A 24589-nucleotide genomic window follows, 5' to 3' on the forward strand; every position below is an offset into this window, starting at 1 on the left:
GGTGACGCGCTTAGTTTACGACAGCCTCTGTGGGACGTGGAGAGAAGGAAGGACAACACTTGCCTGGGGAGTGGATCATTCATGTAAGGATAGTAGCTACTAGATCAAATAGTTAATATACTGATCTGTCACAAGGGGAACCTCTCATAAATAGGACCCCGAGTCTGTCCTTGATCCCACATTGCTGGTCCTATTTACCTTGCACTAAAGTTTATTCCCTTATCATGTATCTATCTGTACACTGTGTGTGTGGCTCCATTTGTAATCATGTATTATCTATCTGCTGAAAGTACACACACACACACAATGCTGGAGTAACTCAGTGGGACAGGCAGCATCTCTGGAGAGATCAATAGACAATAGGTGCAGGAGTAGGCCATTCGGCCCTTCGAGCCTGCACCGCCATTCAATATGATCATGGCTGATCATCCTACTCAGTATCCTGTACCTGCCTTCTCTCCATACCCCCTGATCCCTTTAGCCACAAGGACCACATCTAACTCCCTCTTCAATATAGCCAATGAACTGTGGCCTCAACTACCTTCTGTGGCAGAGAATTCCACAGATTCACCACTCTCTGTGTGGAAAATGTTTTCCTCATCTCGGTCCTAAAAGATTTCCCCCTTATCCTTAAACTGTGACCCCTTGTTCTGGATTTCCCCAACATCAGGAACAATCTTCCTGCATCTAGCCTGTCCAACCCCTTAAGAATGTTGTAAGTTTCTATAAGATCCCCTCATTTATCATGTATCTATCTGTACACTGTGTGTGACTCCATTGTAATCATGTATTGTCTTTCTGCTGAAAGTACACACACACACACACAATGCTGGAGTAACTCAGTGGGACAGGCAGCATCTCTGGAGACAATAGACAATAGGTGCAGGAGTAGGCCATTCGAGCCTTCGAACCAGCACCCGCCATTCAATGTGATCATGGCTGATCATCCCCAATCAGTACCCCGCTCCTGACTTCTCCCCATATCCCCTGACTCCGCTATTTTTAAGAGCCCTGTCTAGCTCTCTCTTGAAAGCATCCAGAGAACCTGCCTCCACCACCCTCTGAGGCAGAGAATTCCACAGACTCATCGCTCTCTGTGAGAAAAAGTGTTTCCTCGTCTCCGTTCTAAATGACTTATTCCTTATTCTTATTCAGGTCGACACCCTTCTTCAGACTGAGAGTCAGGGGAGAGGGAAAAGGGAGATGAAGATGGTGATATAGAGAGATATAGAACAAATGAATGAAAGATATGCAAAAAAAGTCACGATGATCAAGGGAACTGCTGGCTGTGGGCTAGGTGATAACACATTATACACTCATGAAACTCCCAAGACGACAGTGAAATTAGTACAACGACTGGGGTCCACTAATAAACTGAACTGAACTAGGGTGGGAGAGGGATGGAGAGAGACAATAGACAATAGGTGCAGGAGTAGGCCATACTGCCCTTCGAGCCAGCACCGCCATTCAATGTTATCATGGCTGATCATCCCCAATCAGTACCCCGCTCCTGCCTTCTCCCCATATCCCCTGACTCCTGGGATGCAAGGGTTACTTGAAGTTAGAAAAATCAATATTAATTAATTAAGTAGGCATACCTTGACATCCTGTGCTTAAGAAGGAACTGCACATGCTGGAAAATCGAAGGTAGACAAAAATGCTGGAGAAACTCAGCGGGTGAGGCAGCATCTATGGAGCGAAGGAAATGGGTTCAGAGAGAGGAGGAACTTCTTCAAAGTAGGCATACCTTGAGGGATTTCCTTCGCTGCATAGATGCTGCCTCTCCTGCTGACATCCTGTGCAATGTGTTTACAAAGCATGTCGTTGTGAGTTTGCCTTCCAGACAAATCACCAGCACTGCACCACAGATGATGTGTTCAATATCTTTTAATCCGATGATTAAAGATCAGATGTTTAATCTGCAGTTTTGATGCAGTGCGAGTCTTGTTTTATTGATCAACAGAGCCTGTATCGCATTTTGCCCACTGCCAGCTGTGCCTTTAGGGTGAGGAGAAACTACAATGGAGGTTCTTCGTCCAACACTCATTAATATCCATGGAAGGATTTACCGCAAAAACCATGTGAAAGAACAGGTGTATCCAAATGAGGAAGAAGATGACTTTACCTACTCAGGTATTTGCAAGCATTGATTATATCTGTACCTGTAAACACTGACAGATGAAAGCATTGCTGTTTTTCACTATTGACCAAAGAAGGAGGAATGTATCATATTATAGTTCTGCTATATATGTGTTATTGAAATAAATCACAATTATTATAGTTTTGGCTAAAGAAAGTCATTTTGCTTACATCTGTAATGATTTGGCACAGCCCTCTGTCTCAGTTAGAATCACAGCACAGTATTGGGCCTTTTGACCCATCTTGTCCATTCCAACTAAGGTGTCTTTCTAAGCTCGTCCCAGGTTTGTTGGTCATGGCCTATCAGAAGAAATATTTGCATACATCTGTCCCAAACCTTTCTCCCCTGAGCCTGTGTTTTTCCACTTTGTACCAAGCACTTTCTCAATGGTCTGACTGTTTTTCAGCATTGAGAACCAATCTGGACACTCCTTTCTAAGAATGGCATACTTATTAATTTAATCTCTAAAAGACAATACCTGTTATTATTAGACCAGTGACTTAGAACTACTGAAATAATCAACAAATGCAGAATAATTAATAAGAAAGACAAGAAATAGAGCTTGAGATAAAAAAATGGACTGAAATATGTGGAAAAAGTAAGTCAACAAAGTGAACAATGATCTTCCAGAAAGTGAAATTAATTTCTAGGAAATTAATAATAGAAAGCAAGGAAATGGCAGAAGACTAAATACTGTAGGTATATTAGGTAGACAAAAATGCTGGAGAAACTCAGTGGGTGAGGCAGCATCGATGGAGCGAAGGAAAAAGGCAATGTTTTGGGTCGAGACCTTTCCTCAGTCTATAGGCATTGACTGGCATAGCTTTGATCTTATTTAAGGAAGAATGTTAATGCATTTGAAATAGTTCAGATAAAGTTTATTAGATTAATATGTGGAATAGGCGGGCAATCTTGTAAATTAATGGTTAGATGGGCTAGTTTGTATCTGCTGAACTAGAAAGATATGTGACATTTTATCTTTAAGAAGGAACTGCAGTTGCTGGAAAATCGAAGGTAGACAAAAGTGCTGGAGAAACACAGCGGGTGCGGCAGCATCTATGGAGCGAAGGAAATAGGCAACATTTCGGGCCAAAACCCTTCTTCAGATTTTTATCTATTGACATTTTAACTGTAGGAAGTATGAATCAAAATGTTGGTAACATTTCCATTTGAGGATTATTACAGCTGCCCAGTTGGAACGGGAGAGAGATGTGGAGCACTATATGATGCTTAAGTACCAAGAAAATAGTGTTGCTTTATTTAACTTTGCATTCTTTCAGTCCATGCAGTGGCATGATTCCAAAAAGTCAGCCATCCTGTTTGAGATTCATGTGGCTAGATGTTGCTAACTTAACTGTGAAGTGGATGTTTGGCCTTTGTTTCAATGAGTTATCTTCTGTCTTGCAGGAGTCGTGGACTGTATGGATGAGCCTTGTGACTCTGTACTCATAGAACAGACGGAGCAAGGTTACCGATGCACCATGGATGTGCCCAGTGCACTTTACAAGTGAGTCATGACCTATACAGATTTATCAAGGGTGTTTCTATGTGTGGTTTAAGTTTGACCCTTCCACACCACCTCTGTTGGTATGACAGATAAATAACCAGCTGTGTGATCTACAGACCTGGATTAACTATTGAAGTGAGACGCAAAGTGCTGGAGAAACTCAGCGGGTCAGGCAGCATCTCTGGAGAGAAGGAATGGGTGACGTTTCCGATTGAGATCCTTCTTCAGACTAGTTTCCCTCTCTCCTGACTCTCAGACTGAAAAAGGGTCTCGATCCGAAACGTCACCCATTCCTTCTCTCCAGAGATGCTGCCTGACCTGCTGAGTTACTCCAGCATTTTATGTCCATCTTTGGTGTAAACCAGCATCTGCAGTTCCTTCCTTAACTATTAGAAACTGGCTTCAAATCCCACCACAACAAGCTGAGAAGTTTAAATTTAATTAATGATCTGTAATTTCAAATAAAATGGAAGCCTTTAGGGAAATAAATACAAGGTTGTTGTAAAAGCCCATCAAGTTCATTGATGTGTTTAAGAAGGAACTGCAGATGCTGGAAAATCGAAGGTACACAAAGTTCATTGATGTCTTTCTCGGGAGGAAATCAGCCTGTATTTGAGCAATGTAGCTGTTCTTGAAGGCAATATAGAAAATTGGTTTAATTCAGTCATTGCCATCGTATGCTACGATGTACAGAGGTTCAGCAAGAGTAACGTTCACTATTGAATGCCATGGACAGCGTTAAGATGCCCCACAATGAATTCTAGGTGGGTGTCAGGGAGGTGGAAGCAGAGGGAATTAAGGTAAAAGTGAGGGTAGGTTTTCAAATATAGACTGAGATCAAGGCAGAAATGTTTAGGGAGACAATTACAAAGTTTGAGGTAGTTCCCTTTTTGGTGGTTAGAAGGGCAGTGGGCATGATGTACAATCATGCCTCCTTATTTCCCATAAAGAAACCTAAGGACCAGAGCATTTTGATGTCCAAAACTGCACATTCAGTGCAATGCACTCTATTCTTTCTGACTGGAATGTTGAGTGACCTGCTGATGTGTCGCAGATTCTGAAAACTCGCTCCTTACAACGTTTGAATGAATCTTTAGAGATTTATTAATCCATTGTTCATCGCAAATGCAACTAAGATATTGCATTGGGAGGAGCAAAATGATCAACTTACTGTGTAGGTAGACAAAAATGCTGGAGAAACTCAGCGGGTGAGGCAGCATCTATGGAGCGAAGGAATAGGTGACGTTTTGGGTCTGGACCCCGAAGGAATAGGTGACGTTTCGTGTCGAGACCCGAAAGGGTCTCGACCCGAAACGTCACCTATTCCTTCGCAACATAGATGCTGCCTCACCCGCTGAGTTTTTCCTGCATTTTTGTCTACCTTCAATCTGAAGAAGGGTCTCGACCCGAAACGTCACCTATTCCTTCGCTCCATAGATGCTGCCTCACCCGCTGAGTTTCTTCCGCATTTTTGTCTTCCTTCCATTTTTCCAGCATCTGCAGTTCTTTCTTAAAGTTACTGTGCAGGATCAATTTATGCTTAGGCTAGTTACTGTTGGCATATTATATCATTTTGTCTAGATATTTCTAGCAGTATTATTTTGAATGTTTGGGGGCAGGCATTTGATACATAGATAGGCGCTACATATATCATAGTTGGAGAGGGAGTGGCCAGACATTGAAAAAAAATGAAATTTCCATTACATACTGCATTTTAGGAACAAGTAAATATCATTCATATTAAGTCAAAGGTCATTTACTGAGCTTTGTCTGTTATTACTTCTCCAATTGAAGTGGTACAGGTTTACAGAAAAGGAAAGGTTTTACGTTCATTGATATATACAAGGTTGTTGTAAAATCATACAAACCTGTAATTGAATATAGACACAAAATGCTGGAGTAACTCTTCAAATAAGTCGGAAGAAGGGTCTCGACCCGAAACGTCACCTATTCCTTCGCAACATAGATGCTGCCTCACCCGCTGAGTTTTTCCTGCATTTTTGTCTACCTTCAATCTGAAGAAGGGTCTCGACCCGAAACGTCACCTATTCCTTCGCTCCATAGATGCTGCCTCACCCGCTGAGTTTCTCCCGCGTTTTTGTCTACCTTTTCCAGCATCTGCAGTTCTTTCTTAAACTTACTGTGTAGGTAGACAAAAGGTGGATGTCAAGGGATATGGGGAGAAGGCAGCCACAGGTTACTGATAGGGGACGATCAGCCATGATCACAATGAATGGCGGTGCTGGCTCGAAGGGTTGAATGGCCTCCTCCTGCACCTATTTTCTATGTTTCTATGCTGCCATTTTGTGCCTATTTTGGTGTCACCCAGCATCTGCAGTTCCTTCCTACACAACATGTAATTGAGATGTGTTAACAAGTGGTTAATGTTCTTTCCTTCGTAAAGGTCAAAGTATGGGTACTTTACCATCATAAAAATGGCTGCAATTTAACATGATCTTGCAGTTCCGGAAAATCTTTTTGACAGTTTCATTCTTTTACGATTCAATGCTTCCTTCACTTGACTGTCGAGTGTATGAAAATAATACTTGGCCTTTCATTGCGCTGTCCTTTACGCAGTGTGAAGCACACTCTGCTCAGCTGGAGGACATAGCTCTGTCTCTCATCATCTGGTGCATTCCAGCTGTGTAATGATAATATACTTTTTCTTTATCACAGATATATAATTGGGAAGAAAGCAGAGACCAAACGCAGATTAGAGACTGAAACACGGACTTCCATAAATATTCCCAAACATGGAGTGGAAGGACCGATTGGTGAGCTTCCTTTGGGATGGAGGGAGGTGTTTGTAGGGAGGGAGCGCAGGGAAGGTTCTCAGTGTTGATTCCATTGTTGAAGGGATTGACGTGTAATGATAGGTTGAGCCGGTCATACCTATACTCATTGCAGTATTGAGAAATGAAAGATCTTATTGAATTAAATAAGATTCTGAGGAGGATTAGCAAGTTACTCAGGTTATCTTTCATCCAGAGCGGTTACCTGAATGAGAGGTATTGATTCAGAATAACAAATGTAAGAAAGGGGAGAAGGAGTGGGCTATTTTGAGTCTGCGTTGCCATTCAGTAAGATCGTGGCTGATTGGATCTTGGTCTGAACACCTTTACCTGCTTTCCTCCCATTCCCCAACTCTCTATGGTTTGGATGTTTGCCACACTCTACCCTGAATATATTCATGGAGTCTGCCTCCACAGCCCTAAGGAGTAGAAAATTCCAAAGATTCACAATCCTCTGAGCGTAGTTCCTCCCGCCTCCATCTTGAGTGAAAGGCAATTTATTCTGACAGCGTCCGAGGTCAGGATCAAGCCCAGGTCCCTGGTGTGGTGAGGCAGCAGCTCCACCAGCTACACTACTTGCATGATGATATTGTAAAAATAAAGCATAGCATTCTAGATGTAGATAGATGATAGGTCTATATGTGAGCCACAGTCTCTCGAGGGCAAGGATGTTAATATCACCTCATGATGAATAGTAAATCTCTGAGACTGTAAACATCTCTGGAGAGTTTAACATCATGATGATCAAAGTCCCGAGGCTTGGAGCGCCGGGTCGGTCGGTCTCCAGGAAAGGCCGCCAACTCTACGATGTTAGGCCACGGTGGGGATGGAGAACGATCGCATCTCTGTCGAGGTAAGAGATTGAAGAAAAGTTTCCCCCAACCCCCCCTACTCCCCACATAAAACAGACCAAGGAATACTAAAACATACTTTTTAACACATACTAAAAATAACAAAAAGAAGAAGGGACAGACAGACTGTTGGCGAGGCAGCCACTGCTGGTGGCACCATCAGGTTGTTATGGTTGATCTTAAGTTACAGAGGGTTGAATGCGGGAAACCTGGTGGAGAAGTGGTCAAATTTGGAAGTAACAAAGACATGGATGAAACTGGTTCTTGATTTATTGCTCCGTGTGAGTATTTAAGTGCACGATTTCAATGGAGTGATTGCAGGAGGGATCACATTACAAATGCCTATAAAACTCCGGTGCATCCGATGTTGTGCAGGTTAACGTTACCAGACTCTGGCTGATCCAGTGAAAAGCTCTGCCCTGCCACCGGTCGCAGGGTGCATCGTCTATTCACAAAGTGCAAAGTGGAAGAGATGAATTCTAACCTCGAGCAACTTTGTTTCAGTTATTACCGGGCAGCAGAGAGCAGGCGTGGCATCAGCCCAAACACGGATCGAGGTGATGCTGGACAGCTTCCGTCGGAAACAACCTTTCACCCACTTCCTGTCCTTTGCCATCAATCACCGCACCATTCAGGAACAGTTTGTGAAGTTTAAAGAGGAGGTGTTGGAAGGCCACTCGCAGGTACAGTACACGGGCTGGGCACAAGGTATCATCCTCTAGACTAGGGTCTAATGGGAGAGTTGAAGGATGTAGGTCCTTCGATGTGAAGTGCTCAGGGTCCTTCAAGAGGTTTGGAGGTTCATTTCCCACAGTGCAGTCTTTGAATACCAGTTTGCTGAGAGTGTTGAATTTTAGTTTAGTTTAGAGATACAGCATGGAAACAGGCACTTCGACCCACCAGGTCCGCATCGCCCAATGATCCCCGCACATTAACACTATCCTACACACACTAGGGACAATTTACAATGATACCGAGCCAATTAACCTGTGTGTGGGGGGAAACTGGAGCTGCCACCTATTCGATCATACCTCGAGATTGGTTACACAGTGGCACTGCTGCCTTGTCGTTGCCAGAGACCCAGGTTCATTCTTGACCCCAGATGAGGGTTGCAGTCTAGTTTGAATTTGGTGTTCTCCCTGTGACTGGCTGGGTTTCCTCCAGATGCTCCGGTTTCCTGCCACGTCCCAAGAACAGGCAGGTTGGTAAGTTTTAGGCCACTGTAAATCGTCCTTGGTGTGTAGTTGAGTGATAGAACCTGGAGGGAGGGGATGAGAATGTGACGAGATTTTTAATACTAGGATTAATGTAGGACTCGTGGAAATGGGTGGTTGATGGTCAGTTTGGATTTGGTGGGCCAAAGGGCCTACTTCCATGCTGTGTCATTCTATCCACCAGCCCCAACGCATTCATCATTAATACACAATGGTACAATAAGTAGTTCAGAAGGGTGCTGGAAAGAGAATAACTTGTAGAGAAGGTGGCAGAGTGTGATTAGCAGGATTGCTCTTGAAGAGAGTCTTTGTGCATTTGACAGGCCAAATAACTATCTCGCAGGTTGTAAAGGTTCTGTGAAATTAAGCCCCAGTTTATCCCCTCAAGTGTTCTTCCCTGGTAAGATGAACTTTCCTGAATTTGTGATCATTAAAGCAAAACATTCATTGATGTGGAGAATGAAACTTGCAAGCGAATTACCTTTTAACACAAGCAGCTTGAATACTGTAGAATTAAAAGTATCCAGACATGAGGTGTGCTTAGAATACTGACCTTCAGGGAGACGTCAAGTTAGCAGTTAAATGCCACAGTCGCAGTCCAGACAATTTAAATCTTTCAAGAGGTGATTTGCTCTTATATCTAATTACCAGTAGATGATGATATGAATATTTTAAATCATATCTAGGAAGAAATTAACACTTTGCATATCTCCATGGTATGGAAATAATTACAACTGATCAAAGTTTTTCTGATCAAAAGAGCACCACTGCTAATTGAATCAAGCCTACTACATTAAGCCTTTGATCAAAGAAGCACAGTGATGTGGTATTAATGGAGTCTAACCAATTTGAGCTCTGCTACACGTATGGATTGATCTGGAGAGCCCCGAGGCCATTCTATTGTTGCACAGGTCAAGTTGCAAGAAAACCTGAAGCTTATGTTGTGCAAACTGATATAATCACAGCAAAGCGGCCTGCAATCATGTATTGATAGCTGCCCCTTACATCAGCATTATAATCGGATCTCCATAACGGCAGTGATAAGTACTTGAAGATAAAAGTGCAATCCCTGGACCCTTAACAGTTCAAAGAGGACCCAGAAGAGCAATGGAGAGTTAGATTCCTACCTATCTCATTAGACTTTGGGCAGTATTCATGCCTCTTTCCATAATAATGCTTTTCAGTGCAAATGCTTTTATAATCTGGGAAAGCAGAATCACCACTTCAATAATATCTGAATTGTTACGGCGATAGAGATCCGGGTTTGATCCTGACTCCGGGTGCTGCCTGTAGGGAGTTTGTACGTTCTCCCTGTGACCGCGTGGGTTTTCTCTGGGTGCTCCAGTTTCCTCCCATGCGAAATTCACGGAATTCATTGCCTCAGAAGGCTGTGGAGTCGATGAATGTTTTTAAGGCAGAGATAGATGGATTCTTGATGTCTATGGGTGTCAGGGGTTATGGGGGGACGGCAGGAGAACGGGGTTGAGCGGGAGCGACAGATCAGCCATGATTGAATGACTTGATGGGCCGAAGGGCCTAATTGGGCTCCTATCACTTTATGATCTTCTGAACTTATCCCCTCCAGGACCATGGGATTGATGACAGTATTTTCCAGAACCCCGCAAAGCTACACCTAACAATCGGAACGCTCATCCTACTTAATGACCAAGAAGTGACAAAAGCCTGTGAGCTGCTGCGGAAATGCAAGGAGGACTTTATTGAGTGAGTAAAACCCACGGCAATTTTCAGCGTTCCCGTGCTCCTCCGGCATTAACTAGCGTTACACCGGATAGACGGCACTAAAACCGCTCATTTGCCACAACAGTCTATGCATCGATCGCTAGCACCTACATCTCTCAGCACAGCACTCCTTCAAGCTTGGCCAATCATCCCTTGAAAGTTTCCATCCCCCACTCACTATGATTGAAAATAGCACATTCTCACTATTTAAGTAACTAAGGTATGATCAAGCTTGTAATATCTTCCATACCTTTACTTCCTAAAAATCAAATGTTTTGTTTGCTTACTTTATGATCACCAGTTTAAGCGTTTCAGTGTACGTAATCTTCTCACTCCCTGCACCAGTTGTCAAGGCATGACAACTTTACAAGCAAGTAACCTAAAGTTTAGAACCAGGTTGTAACTTGGAATGCCGGCGGCTTCAATATTGTTTATCTGTTCCGTTTTCCCACTGGGGCTTTATTCAGAAGCTTTATTCCATTTGTTGTTCTAGGGTCACAGATATATCAACCAGACTGACTCCATGTCTGACTTTATGGTGATACAGTGGTGTAACTAGTGGTGCTGCTGCCTCATAGCCCCAGTATTGGGTCATTTTGAGGCAGAGATAGATAGATTCTTGATTAGTACGGGTGTCAGAGGTTATGGGGAGACGGCAGGAGAATGGGGTTGGGAGGGAGAGAGAGATCAGGCATGATTGAATGGCGGAGTAGACATGATGGGCCGAATGGCCTTATTGTGCTCTTATCACTTATGACATAAAGAGCTGCGGTTCATAGTATAATGGAGGGTAAATGTTTATTTGCAGATAGATGGAAACAAAATGCTGGAGTAACACAGCGGGTCAGGCAGCTTCTCTGGGGGAAAGGAATCGGTGACGTTTCGGGTCGAGACCCTTCTTCATAATGAGTCTGGGGAGAATTTATTTTATTTATTCATTCATCGAGTATTGTGGTGTTTATTCCAGATAAGCATATTTAATTAACTGATAACTAACATAATTTAGGGTGGCAATGAGTAGAACTGCTGCCTCACAGTTCCGGTATTCGTGTTTAATTCTTACAAGCATTGAACAGTACAGCACAAGTACAGGCCCTTCAGCCCACAATGTTGCCCAGACCATCTGTTATCTGTCTGTGCATAATCCATATCCTTCCATTCCCTGTATATCCATGTGCCTATCCAACTATCGTATGTGCCTCAACTACCACCCCTGGCAGCATGTTCCAGGCACTCGCCACCCTCTGTGTAAATAAGTTGCCAGGCACATCTCCTTTAAGCTATGCCCACTGGTGCTGTCTGTGTGGAGTTTGTATATTCACTCTGAGTGTGTGATTTCCCCTCCAAGGTGCTTTAGTTTTCTCCCAGATCCCAGTTGTTTAAGAAGGAACTGCAGATGCTGGAAAATCGAAGGTACGCAAAAAAGCTGGAGAAACTCAGCGGGTGCAGCAGCATCTATGGAGCGAAGGAAATAGGCAACGTTTCAGGCCGAAACCCTTCTTCAGACTCGGCGACGTTTCCCCCGAAACGTTGCCTATTTCCTTCGCTCCATAGATGCTGCTGCACCCACTGAGTTTCTCCAGCTTTTTTGTGTACCCAAAGACATGCAGGTTGGTAACTAAATTGGCTTCTGTAAATTGCCCCTGTTGGAGGTGATTGGCAGAATCTGCGAGGCGTTGATAAGTTTGTAGGTTTAGTGGAAAATTAGCAAGGAATGGGATTGCTCTATGAACTGGCATAGACTCGATGGGTTGAAAGGGTCTCTCTCCTTCCTTGAAGTTAGTGTGACCATGCAATAAGTGGTAGGATTTATCCACCACTAGGTGTCATTAATCACTTGAAAATGTTCTGAGCAATGTTAATTCGTGGCATCCTCTTTCTTCAATCTGGATTGGACCAGTTTAGATCTGTAGTGAAATAACTGCATTCTGACTGGGTTCAATAGTGAAGAGATCCTCTACTTCCAATGTAAATTCCATGTTGTTAAATCCACTGATAATACTGGTGGTGAATTATGACTGCAGTAATACATTTAGCTTAAAGAATCGGCAATAATTAGATTCATGATTTTTGTATCGATATTTTTCATACAATGTCTCCATGTCTACCTAAAAATGTCTCCATGTCTACCTTTAGCTACCTAAAAATGATTGTCACCGCCCAAGATGCCCCCTCTGAAAATCAATGGCCTTGTGGACTCCAGTGCATATGTTTTAAATCAGTGGCTTCCTGCAAAGACTAAAAATTTATAGGAATCTCACGGAATTGGCCAACATGGTTTCAGGGACTCTCACAAATAAACAGCAACACATCCTCTAGATTCTGGTTCTAATTTCAGAAAGACAATGCTGGCAAAACAAAGGGAGATACTGCTATTGCAGCAGCCAAATATATTATACATGCATGGCAATAGAACAAAAAGAACAGTAACTCAGTCACAGAAGAACACAAATATTGGAAGCCAATGCATCTGGTATATCCAGAGATTTACAAGGATGATTTTGGAACCGGAAAATTTTAGCTATGAAGCAAGATTGGATTGTTTCGTTTAGAACAGAGGAGCCAGAGACAAAACACAATTGAGGTGTTTGTAAAATTATAATAAATTTAGACAGAGTAAATAGCAAGGACCTATTTCCTTCACCTGAGGAGTAAAAAAGCAGGGACATAGAATAATAGATTTGCAGTGGTAGTACATTGGCCCAGTGATAGAGTTGCTGCCACACATCGCCAGAGATCCGGGTTCAATTGCTCTAATGTAGTATTGTAGACTTTTATGTTTGCCAAATCTACCCATTTTATTGGGTAATGGTGGACGGACTACATAAGAAGATGACTTAAAAATCTAGTGCAAATACAATGAAAGAAATTCTGAAATTGCCAAATCTTATTTGTTTTAAAATCACCAAACCCCCTTTTGTAATGACTTGCAATTATTTATATCCCAACGATAACTTTTAGCAATCCCCTCATTATCATTTATTATCACATAAATCTTTGACAAGGAACCGGGGGCTACTTATTCCAAAAGATCTATAAAGACGGGTGTAGTGTGGTGCTTCTCCCAGTCTTTATTTAATCTCTTCTTCATGTCATTTTCTCCATCGTGGCCTGATGCAGTGGTCAAGAAAGCGCAACTGCATTTTTACTTTCTTAGGCGTCTGAGAAAATTCGGCATGTAAACGATGATTGTCTCGAACTTCTTTCGGTGTGTTAGAGAAAGTATTACGGTGGCAACTGCTTTGCCTGAAGCTGCAGAGAATGGTCAGCAACGGGAAATGGTCAACGGGACCCGATGTGGGGGGGGGGGGGGCAAGAACAATGAGGGACTCGGGGTGGGGATGGGGGGGGGGGGGGGGGGGGGGGAGATGAGGATGAGATGAGATGGAAGAGAGTCCATTGGGACTATATTGAATACTTTTGTAACTTTGTCAGCATCCTATACCTGGCGTCTCTTCGCGTACATGTGCATGGTATGGAAAAGAAAGAATTTCACTCTACCAAGTACATGTGACAATCAAACACTCAATCAACACAGCCCAGTCTATAACATGCACATCATTTCCTTCTATCCAGTTCTTTTCATGGTACACTTCATCTGCAAGTATTAAGGATGCCTACCACCGTGGCCATTCTCTTTTGTCTCTTCTACTTTCTGGGAGAAGACATAGGAGCTTGAAAGCCCAGACATCTAAACAAGAACAATTTCTTCCTAACCTTTTTCACATCCCCTTCTCAGAGGTGCAGTCACGTGGCCTTATTATTAACTCGACCTCATTCAGTTATTCCGTAACTGTAGTTTTATTTGCACTACAACCGTTGCACCATTCTACTGTTTTGTCCTACGTATGGTTGTATCTATCATGGCCAAGTGCACTGTTTATTCTGTGAACGTCATGCAAACATGGAATTTCATTACACCCTGGTGTATATGACAATAAACGCATCTGAATCTGAATCTTAGGGGTTGTGAAAACAATAGCTGAACTTCCTGATGCCATATTGAGTAGAGGGGCAACAGGAAATGTTAATAAAACCTGCAAAATACTCCATTGCCACAACAGTTAATTAGTATAATGGGCAAAAGGAGGGAAGATACATACCATCTTTTAAAAAATGGGAGTATATTCAATTATTAAATTACAATCAATAATATATTAAGTTACATTAGTATGCAATAACAAAAGAAAGATATGTGTTTTAAAAGCTAACAATTTTTCTAGTTGAGAGGAGAAAATAAACTTAGTTTGCAGGTCTACAGTAAAGATAGGAAAGCATCAGAACATACAGTAGGTGCAAGTCTTTACATTTAAAAGCAAGAACAATAAAACCATTGGGAAAGAACAGGGGAGTGAGATATATTTGTCGGAGTAGACTTGATGGGCTGAGTGGCCTAATGATTATTTTATAGAGCTGCCACAGGCGCAGAGAGTTGAATAGGCTCCTGTAATGAATGATTCCAAGCATCTTCAATGTGATGCTCCTAATGGGCCTGTCCCACTTAGGCAATTTTTTTGGGCGACTACAAGCGACTGCCACAAAATTTTAAACGTGTTGAAAATTTTTCGGCGAGAGCGGCGACAATTTTTGATGTCGTAGGTTGTCGTAGGTTGTAGCCAGGTGTCGTAGGTGAATTCCATTAAAACTAGTCCCTGGCCTAAAACATCGCCTAGTGAGACAGGCCCATAATTAAGGGTTACGACTTTAAAGTCATGTTAGGAAAGCTGCAGCTTTATTTCCACAGGAAGTTAGCAGTAAAAATAAACAGGTGAATCAAGTTACCAGTGGGCTGTGATGGAACTGAGAAGTGCTTCTTATTTTCCTTCGCTTGTCAGCAAGCTTTTATCAAGCAAACTGAGCTTCAAGTTGCTGCACAAAAGAAAATAAATGAGGTTATTCTTTGCCTCGAATCATTGTCAAAGCAAAATTTGTAAACAAGCGTAGTTTAGAAAGAGCAGCCGTGGATTACGTGTGTTTTTGAACTCGCACACCGATGTGCAGAGCACTGTGCCAAGACACTCTGTGGCACAACATGTTGTTACAGCCACAGCACTGCCAAAAAATTGACCTTGTTCCCCAGCTCCCCTTGATAGCTGGAAGAACTACATCAGGGCTGATTTAAACTAAGAACAAACCGGGGCTTTGTCTTTGAATGAAAAACTGATTATTCAACAGAAACGATTTGTGCATTTAGTACAATGAGGTGCGAGCTCATCACACTCGTGATAAGGTTTACAGCAAGTCTTTCAGAAACCCTGGGCTGCCTATTAATCCTCTGCCCTGAGCAGCTTTAAAGATTTCCGCTGTTAAGGTAACAGAAAAATCTAATATTTATGTAACTTAAGGAAGTGGTTACTTTACCAAATTGTGCATTTAACTGTTTTGGTAAAAATTGCAGAACTAAATATGGAAATGAAGGTTTGACAGTCGGTTCAGTTCAATTTATTGTCACATGCACCGTGTACTGTGAAAAGCTTTTGTTGCATGCTATCCAGTCAGCGGAAAGACAATACATGATTACCATTGAGCCATTTACAGTGTCTAGGTACAGGATAAGCAAATAACATTTACCAGTCTCTGAGAGAGGAAATGTTAACATTGTTTTCCTCTGAAATGATGGTGGGTCTGCTGCGTTTTAGAAATATATATATTTTCAGTTATTCAACATTTGTAACGTTTTTTAACCTGGAGAGTTATGAAGCTATGGCTCCCTCAAGCATTTTGTCCTAAAATTCTTATGTTTAATTGCCTTCATTAGTTCACGTTTTGAGTTGATGCCCTTTCAGAGCCAAATTGTGTGTTGAATGGCAGGTACAAGAAGTCCTGCAGTCAGCTGTGTAGTTTAGAGGATGTCTGGAAGAGGGTGTGTGTGACCCAGGCTGGAAGGGGGCCTATTTGACTCTGGGAAAGCAGCTTTATGCATTGGTGAATGGGGCTGAATGGCACAGGAGAAACGGAGGCTGGATGGGGGAAATGGGCTGGATGGAGGAGGGGCAACGGGGCCGGATGGTCCAGAGGGAATGAAGCTGGGTGGAGCAAAATGGGGAAGAGGGCTGAATGGAGGAGCAGGGTGGAGGCGGGGTGGATACTGCATGGAGCCATAATGAAGGAGCCAGATGGATTAGCAGTGTGAGCCAGGTGATGAGGGGTAAAGAGGGCTGGATGGAGGTGGATCATGGTACAGCAGGAAGAAATCTGGATGTAGTAGGGGCCAAAGATCCTATAACGAGCAAGATAGTCCACTCGATGAAAAAGACATAGTACGGTCATGGGCAGATGCATGGGTAATTTTCGGCCCCATTTCCGTAACCGGCTTCCGTCTCTGCACCAAAGATCCCATAGGATACTAGTGCGGAGACGGAAGCCAGTTATGGAAACATCCTCGTAAAAATAAAAATTATTTGGGAAAAATCTTCTCCTCATTTTCAGAATTTAAATTTATTAACACAAACTGTTCCCCCGCAACGTTGATTACACTGCGAGTCGGGTCGGGTCGGGTTACGGAAATGGATGAAAAAAAGGCCCACGTTCCGTTGCGTACTACACGTCAGCCCTTTGCATTTAGCAGGAGTGGTCTATCTTGCTCCGCTAAAGGATCTTTGGTAGGGGCTATGATTACCTGGTTGTGAGACAGATTCCAAATCTGTCTACATTTGTTGGGTTTTGGTGATTCACATTTGGTTTGGGGAGGCAGTAATTGTATTCAGCACTTCCACTGAAGGGCAACACGCATTTCTATCACCAGCATCTTTAGTTAGAAATGTTTTACATCCACTCGCTTGTTTCTGTCACATATTCATTGTATTTCTCTCGGTTGAACGTAATGCAATACAACCCCTGTCTGCTGACATTCACCAGTGACATGAATACAAATGAGTGCCAGTGGATTCAGCTTCTACTTGAGTAAACACGTAGCAATAAGTTATTTCCAAGGCGAGTGTTAAGATTGGGACATTGTCTCTCAGGAGATCATGACTCACACTTAGATTAATGTTTGTTAGGAGAGCATCTTTTTGGTTTACATAACAAGTATGTGTGAGATGTGGAGTAGTTTATGTTGGTTGTTCAGTGGATTAAGCATCTTCCTCAGGTGCACTTATCACGGCAGAAGTAGAAAAGGCTTTGCATTGAAGCAGGTTGTGGGGGGTGTTTTTTGAACAGGTTCTCCATTGAAAATTGATGTCAGCTAGCAAGTAAGATGGGTATCTACATGGGCTCACAGCAAATAGGCCATTGTAAAACAAACAAAATCAGCGTGTTCAGAAAGCAGTCTAATTATAAGAGCAAGAGAAACAGAGGAATTGAATGAAGCACAGCATCTCCTCTCAATCCAAGCAAAATATTCTTGAAGCAAAAATAGTACTACCAGATTTTGTTTCATTTTGGTCCCTATCATTTAAACCAGCATGATCACTCGACTTGTTTGACTGTGAAATTACTCAATTGAGTTCACTCGTTCTTAGAATATTGTCACTGTAAAAATTCAAACAATTTAAATCCAGTGGTGAGACCCTGCTTTATCCTCCCATTAGCACTTACAGATTAAAAACAAAAAAACATTACTTTTTGTGGCCTTTCATCTCCCTTCAATCTTGTCTGTTTAATTTGATAAACTTGGCTCAATTGGTATCGGGAAGAAGGGTCCCGAACCGAAACATTGCCTATCCACATCCTCCACAGATGCTGCCTGACCCACTGCGTTACTCCAGTACTTTGTGTTTTGCTCAAGGTTTCAGCATGTGTAGTTGCTTGTGTCTCAACTGGTTTCACAGTCTCTTCCAAAGGCGGCAGGAGTTTAATACCACTTCAGTGCACGCAGTCGAGAATGATGCTGGGGGGTAGTATTAAGAGACTGCTGCACTATCAATAGTGTCCCTCTGAAATGCTTTTAAACACACTTGTGAAAAGATCTCACTGTTGTGGTGACTGTAATGTTCTGAGAGGAAGGGCACAGCAGAAAGCATCTGTAGTGAACTGAAGAAGACACTTACATGGGAAATAGAGTACATAATCCCTTACTGGGAGTTGATGGGTATGTTTTAGAGAAAGTAAGTTAGAGGTGTACAAGAGAATGTGAGAGGGAATGGACCTAATTGGGTCACTTCCCTGGGAGTCAGCATGGACTTGATGGGCTGCTGATCTAAGGTAAGCACATTGGCCATTTGGATGTTAAGATAAATGTCTTGAAGTGAAGGGCTACGAGAGTCAAAGTGCAAAATAACCTTATTATACATTTGGCTATGTCTTTTGTGTGCCATGCCAGGTGATGTTGAGATGAAGTCCATCAAACAATTCATGGCTTGTTGCCTTATTTTAGATTTTTCTGACAATGTATGTTTGCTGCTATCTTCTGCATTTGAAAATTCCATTACATCTGATCTCCCAGCCTCTGGCAGTATCAGAGTTCGAGTGGCTTACATGTCTTTGTTGCTCTGCCTGTCTGTTTCAGTAAACTCACAGATGGAAAGCCGCTCGCTGTGTGGGTGAAAGGGATCGAGTACATGAACGATGACCCAAGTATGGTTGATGTTCTTTACGGAAAGATTGAAATGAAAAATGGAACGGACAAGTAAGTAATGAAGATTCTGATAGCACGTTCTATCTCAAAGTGGTTTCTGAGGGAAGACTACATTTGAGAGAATTAATTCTTCTTAAAGCTATTGCTGTAAAATTTAATAATCCTACTCTATTTCTTATTGCATCCTGTCCTGTCCAGTGAGAACAAAACAAGGCAGTGCCTTGAAAATGACCATGAATAGTTATTCAGATGATAGCTATTTTGGGAACTTTGCTATGCACAGTTATTGTGCATAGGAATAGAGTTACAAACTGAAATGCATGCCTTGAAAAGATGGTGTAAGCATATTGAATATAATTCAATGAGGAACTAGATACATATTTGAAGAGGAATAGTCAGGAAAATGATATTTGGATGGCGTTGCGTAAGACATGATTTTCTCCATATATGCTCCATGGCGATTTTCAGTGCCAATACTTTTCGGTGTTTAAGGGGCCGTGGTGCAGTTGAGATATGGACAAATGAGGCTGTAAAATGTAATTTCTGAAATTACTTGAAACTTGGCTGTTTAGGCACTGATAAACTAAGGCAGGATTGTAGAATACTGGAAGTACTCAACTAGGTGAGTCAGATGGTATCAGAATACTATTGGAATATTACCAATGAAGAGAGTACAAGCTGTGTATGTCCTTTAAATTGTGGTTTTATTTTGATTTTTTTTTTCCATTCTTAATTTTTTTTTTACAGAAATGAATGAAAGTCAATTGGCTACAGAGTGGTCATTAACCAAGCAATTAGTAAATAAAATCTATTGACATGGGCTCCTCACATTCACTCAAGCCACATGTCTCTGGCTTGCTCACAAATCAAGCAAAGCTCCTTTGGAACTGAGGGAAGCTGCAGAGATGAGGTTGATTTGTACCCATGTCTTTTACGATTGTGTTCAGTAAACCCATTATTAGTACCATGTGTCATCAGACCCACCTCCCCCTCCCCCTCCAAAACCCCTGAGAAAGTATGATGATCTGAGCTGAAGATTGCCACATCTCTGCAATTTAATGATGGAGATGAAGCAGGCAAACAATGATCTCATGAGAGTTTTTTGTTGCTTGGAATCATTGCTGTTCTGAAGATTGTCTTCTAATCAATTCCCATCCCTGCTGCTGCCAGTAAGCCAAGGTGGAACCCGAGACTCAAGAGGGTTCAGTGATGAAATGGGTGTTGAGGTCGTAGTCTTATTGCTAATGGTAGTTTAATACTTCAACACTGTATTACTGGACAATGTAAAGATCTACGTTAGCTGTTGCTTACCAATGCAGTCCATTAAATCCTGAGTCATACAACATTAGTCATATTGTTTACAGTTGCGTATTTACATGGAAGATTAGTCCTATTCTCACCTACCCAGGGGACCTGACAGCTATGTATGAGGTTGCTCCTGCCTAGGTTTACATCTCTCTGTACTCCAGGAACCTGTAACTCTACATGTTGGATTGGCTCCTGCCTTGCGGGATCCACGCTGTCAACGTTATCACTGTTGTCTTTCAGAAGCAGATGGTGAAGTTGGTATTTTTTTTAAACTCCACTTCTTTCAGAATTGGAACTCAGATTGTTGTGGATTGTTCCTTCATTATAGCTTACCACAGTTAAAAAAATAATATTCTTCTAAAGTACTTCTTTAGCTGTGGAATGCTTTGGGCTGTTCTGAAGTCGTAGAAGATACCGCATGTTTGCAAGTCTTTGCAATATAGTAAATGAAGGATAATTGCATTTTGAGCAACAAGTCTGCAACCATCCAGTGTTGGTGGAGGTTGCTACTTTGCTGCTTGTCTCCTTATATTGACCAGAAATTCCTTTATGTGTAGATTGCAGCTGATTGTTGATGGGCTGCTGGAGCGATTTATGGCGTCAGGACTGATGGGGAAAGAGTGGGACAGGGTGAAGCTCCATGCGACTATGATGAACACGCTTTTCAGAAGAGATCCAACAGGTGCGTGCATTATACTCAACTCATCTAGTGCTGTATCACTCCATATCACTCCATATCAATCACACACACAGTATGATAGATGCTGGGCAACTTTATAGATTATACTTGTATAGCCCTGATATTAACTCTGCTGAATTATTTGAGATATTTCACAGGGCTTGCGCTTCATTTCCACCAATATGTATAAAGAAAAATAAACACTAAAGGCTGGAGTTACCGCAACCTGTCAGACAGTATCTTTGGAGAAAATAAGTAGGTGACGTTTCAGGTCGAGACCCTTCTTCCAGTTGAAACGTCACCTATTCCTCTGGCCTCCAAAAAAAATGTTAAAATATTATTTTTTTAAAATCTGGTTTCTAGAGTCCTCCTGTTGTGTTTTTGATAGATAGACACAAAATGCTGGAGTAACTCAGCGGGACAGACAGCATCTCTGGAGAGAAGGAATGGGTGACGTTTCAGGTTCAGAAGAAGCGTCTTGATCCGTAACTTCACCTAACCTTCTATCCACAGATGCTGCCTGTCCCGTTGAGTTACTCCAGCTTTTTGTGTCTATCTTCGGTGTAAACCAGCATCTGCAGTTCCTTCCTGCACATAGTTTTTCGTAGCGTTGGAGTGCTCCAGGGTGTTATTTTGGAATGAGAACTACCTTGCAAAAAGCAACACGCGTTCCCCAGAATGGTCTCGGAATAAGCCTGAATGGCAATCTTGCAAATGAAGGATGGTCAAGTTGAATCAGGTGCTGGTGAATGAAACACTTCCATAACAGGTGCTAACATCTGCAGCAGGCAACAAGAAGGTTGACAGGGGAAAATATAGCTACAATATTGATCCTGATCTCACACCATCTGAGTTCAGCTCCAGGGCATTAACTAACGTCAAATCTAGCGTTATTTCTGGCTAGGATTAATTAATCACCCAAAAAAGTGTTGTTTCTAACAGAGGAGCGAATTTTTCGAAGTACATATCAGTGGTCTAAATGACTGAATAGGAGGGACCTGTTCCTCAAGTTAAAAGATCAATGACCAGCGAGCATGTTTAGTGGAAGGATTACAGAGAGTTGAGGGGACGAGAACATCTAAGAGTGACAGGGATGTTGAGGTCTGCCTGATAGGGTATGGAGACAGAAACAGCGGTAGAGTTGCTGCCTTACAGTGCCAGAGATCTGGGTTTGATCCTGACTGTGGGTGCTGTCTGTATGGAGTTTGTACATTCTCCCTGTGACCTCTGTGGGTTTTCTCTGAGATCTTCCGTTTCCTCCCACACTCATATGTTTGTAGGTTAATTGGCTTGGTATAAATGTCAATTGTCCCTACTGCGTAGGATAGTGTTAATGTGTGGGGATTGGTGGTGGGTGCGGACTTGGTGGACCTGTTTCCGCGCTGTATCTCTAAACTAAACTAAACATTTAAAAGGAATCTGGATGAACTCTGGTTATGTTAGCATGAGAGACTGCCAAGTGAAAACTGAGGTAGGTTAGATATAGTTTTATTGGTGGTGTGAACATGAGTTCTGCTCATTTACCTGCAGAAAATCTCTGTTATTCTGTGTTAATAATGCCTTTGTAATTCTAGTTTAATGGCTGTGATGAACTGGCAATAATGAAAACCTCTGTTGTTTTCAGTGGAGGAACGCAGCAAACAGAACGTGCGTGAAAGGGAATCATTTGATGCAAGAAATGTATTGAAGGTCAGTACCAAACCTGATTGGGAAAAGTGCCCTGTGTTCCTCTGTACAGTGCTTTAACTATTATGTGGGATGATGTACCGAGTTGGTAACATCTATGAATCTTGGTCTTTGATTCTAGATTCATTCATGGCTCATGTGATCATCACTCCAAATGCACATGGAGCGCACATTCATTTATAGTACAACATGTCCAGTTGGTAAAATCTTGGGAGAAATACTCAACTATAGCACATTCTCTCAAAGGGATTGAGTTTTTTAATCTCATTCCAGACTAGGGTTGCAAGTCAGTCCTTCAGGTGAGACATTAAACTGAGGTTCCATCATTTGCTGTAAAGCAACCCGTGTGATGAGTTCAGGAGAGTGTTCGCTACTGCCTTGTCAATACTTGACCAGTTAACATCCCTAATCCACTTTGTTGGCGCCAGAAACGTGGCGGCTCTTGTGTACTGCCGAGGTGATGATGTCTGCTGTATGATTTTACCGGGCTGTATGCAAAACAAAACATTTCACAATAAGGCATCAGTGCATCATTGGGATATGGTTATCCTACCCTCCTGTTATTGGGACATTGTTTCCTGAAATATTGTTACTTTGCTTTCTACATTAGAGCTATAGAATCATCTTGTCATACAGAACAGAAATAGGCCCTTTAGACCACCATATTTATGCCACTTATTGTACCTATCCACACCATTCCATTTGTATGCCTTGAGAAATCAAGAACTTGCCGAGGTGCGTTTTAAATTTGCAGCATTGACTCAGTTTGGAAAGTACTTCTTTAGCTGTGGAATGCTTTGGGCTGTTCTGAAGTCGTAGAAGATACTGCACGTTTGCAAGTCTTTGCAATATAGTAAATGAAGAATAATTGTATTTTGCAGTAGGCCGGCGTGGTGGCGCAGTGGTAGTGATCCGGTACAGCGCCAGTTACCCGGGTTCGATCCTGACTACGGGTGCATGACGGAGTTTGTACGTTCTGACCTGTGTGGGTTATTACCGGGTTATCCGGTTTGCCCCCACACTCCAAAGACGTACAGGTCAATTGGCCTTGGTAAAAATTGGAAATTGTCCCTAGATTGTAGGATAGTGTTGGTGTATGGGGATCGCTGGTCGGCGCGGACTCGGGTGGCCGATGGACCTGTTTCCGTGCTGTATCTCTGAACTAAACTAAACTAAAGTGGATGAAAATGAACACCATATCTGACCATGAGAAACAATCCTGTAGGGCATCAGCATGGCTCCATTGATCATATTGTCAGAATATTGTCCATTTTAGCTGTACGGCAAGCTGCTGTACTTCTGAGAGATTGCCTGGAGTACTTATCTTCCAATAAGGTATTAAATATGTTGGAGCTTTTTTCAAAGAGGAAAAAAAAATTCTGATGCCTAGATTAACAAACCCCACTAAATCAGTATCAGCGCTAGGACAGATTCATCGTGTAAATACAAAATATGGTTTCTGGAAATTTAAAGTCCAAACAAACTAAGCAATAAATATTCCAGCATATTGTACAGCTGGGATAATATGTTATGTTGACAACCTTCCATCAGGCGTACCTTTGTATTGGTGCGTGCATCCTTGACTGGAAATCTTCATTCAACCCCAGCCCTACAATGCTCACACATGCCACACCCCGTACCCACGCTACCCTTTCTCCCATCATTGACCTAAACCACTCAAAGTCTGTAATGATATGGAATGGCTGCCATATTTTCTTGCATAATTATCTTTGTACATGAGTAAAATTGTAATGAGAATGATAAGAATGAGGGTTTTAATCTAATTCCGGACTAGAGTTGCACGTCAGTCCTTCAGAGGAGACATTAAACTGAGGTTCCATCTTGCTGTAAAACACCCTGTGTTATAAGAACAGGAGTGTGTTCTATCTGTGAGAAGAATGCCTCTATCTAAGTACATGTGAATAAGCAAAGTAACTTGCTTTCCATTGATTTCTGCTTCATTCTTCAGTTTGTTTAGTTTAGTTTCGAGATACATCGTGGAAACAGTTCCTTCGCGACCAGCGATCCCCATACACTAACACTATCCTACACACACCAGGGACAATTTACAATTATCCCAAGCTAATTAACCTGTGGGTGGAAACCGGAGCTGCCGGACAAAACCCACGCAGGTCACGGGGAGAGAACGCACAA

At 42.3% G+C, this 24589-nt stretch overlaps 1 protein-coding gene across 1 annotated transcript in view; it reads left to right on the top strand.

The window, feature by feature from the left end:
- Window positions 1-3: 3 nt before the first annotated feature.
- ascc1 (activating signal cointegrator 1 complex subunit 1) overlaps window positions 4-24589 on the top strand; it is a 33644-nt gene continuing 9058 nt past the window's right edge. Inside the window, exons 1-9 of the mRNA XM_033012842.1 lie at window positions 4-83; window positions 1993-2133; window positions 3548-3647; window positions 6324-6421; window positions 7795-7973; window positions 10090-10226; window positions 18694-18813; window positions 20628-20752; window positions 22374-22438. Coding sequence (XP_032868733.1) covers window positions 2022-2133; window positions 3548-3647; window positions 6324-6421; window positions 7795-7973; window positions 10090-10226; window positions 18694-18813; window positions 20628-20752; window positions 22374-22438 — 936 coding nt within the window. The 5' untranslated portion in view covers window positions 4-83; window positions 1993-2021. The remainder of the gene's footprint in view (window positions 84-1992; window positions 2134-3547; window positions 3648-6323; window positions 6422-7794; window positions 7974-10089; window positions 10227-18693; window positions 18814-20627; window positions 20753-22373; window positions 22439-24589) is intronic.

Source organism: Amblyraja radiata, chromosome 37 (genome assembly GCF_010909765.2).
Source record: "Amblyraja radiata isolate CabotCenter1 chromosome 37, sAmbRad1.1.pri, whole genome shotgun sequence".
Taxonomy (NCBI): Eukaryota; Metazoa; Chordata; class Chondrichthyes; order Rajiformes; family Rajidae; genus Amblyraja; species Amblyraja radiata.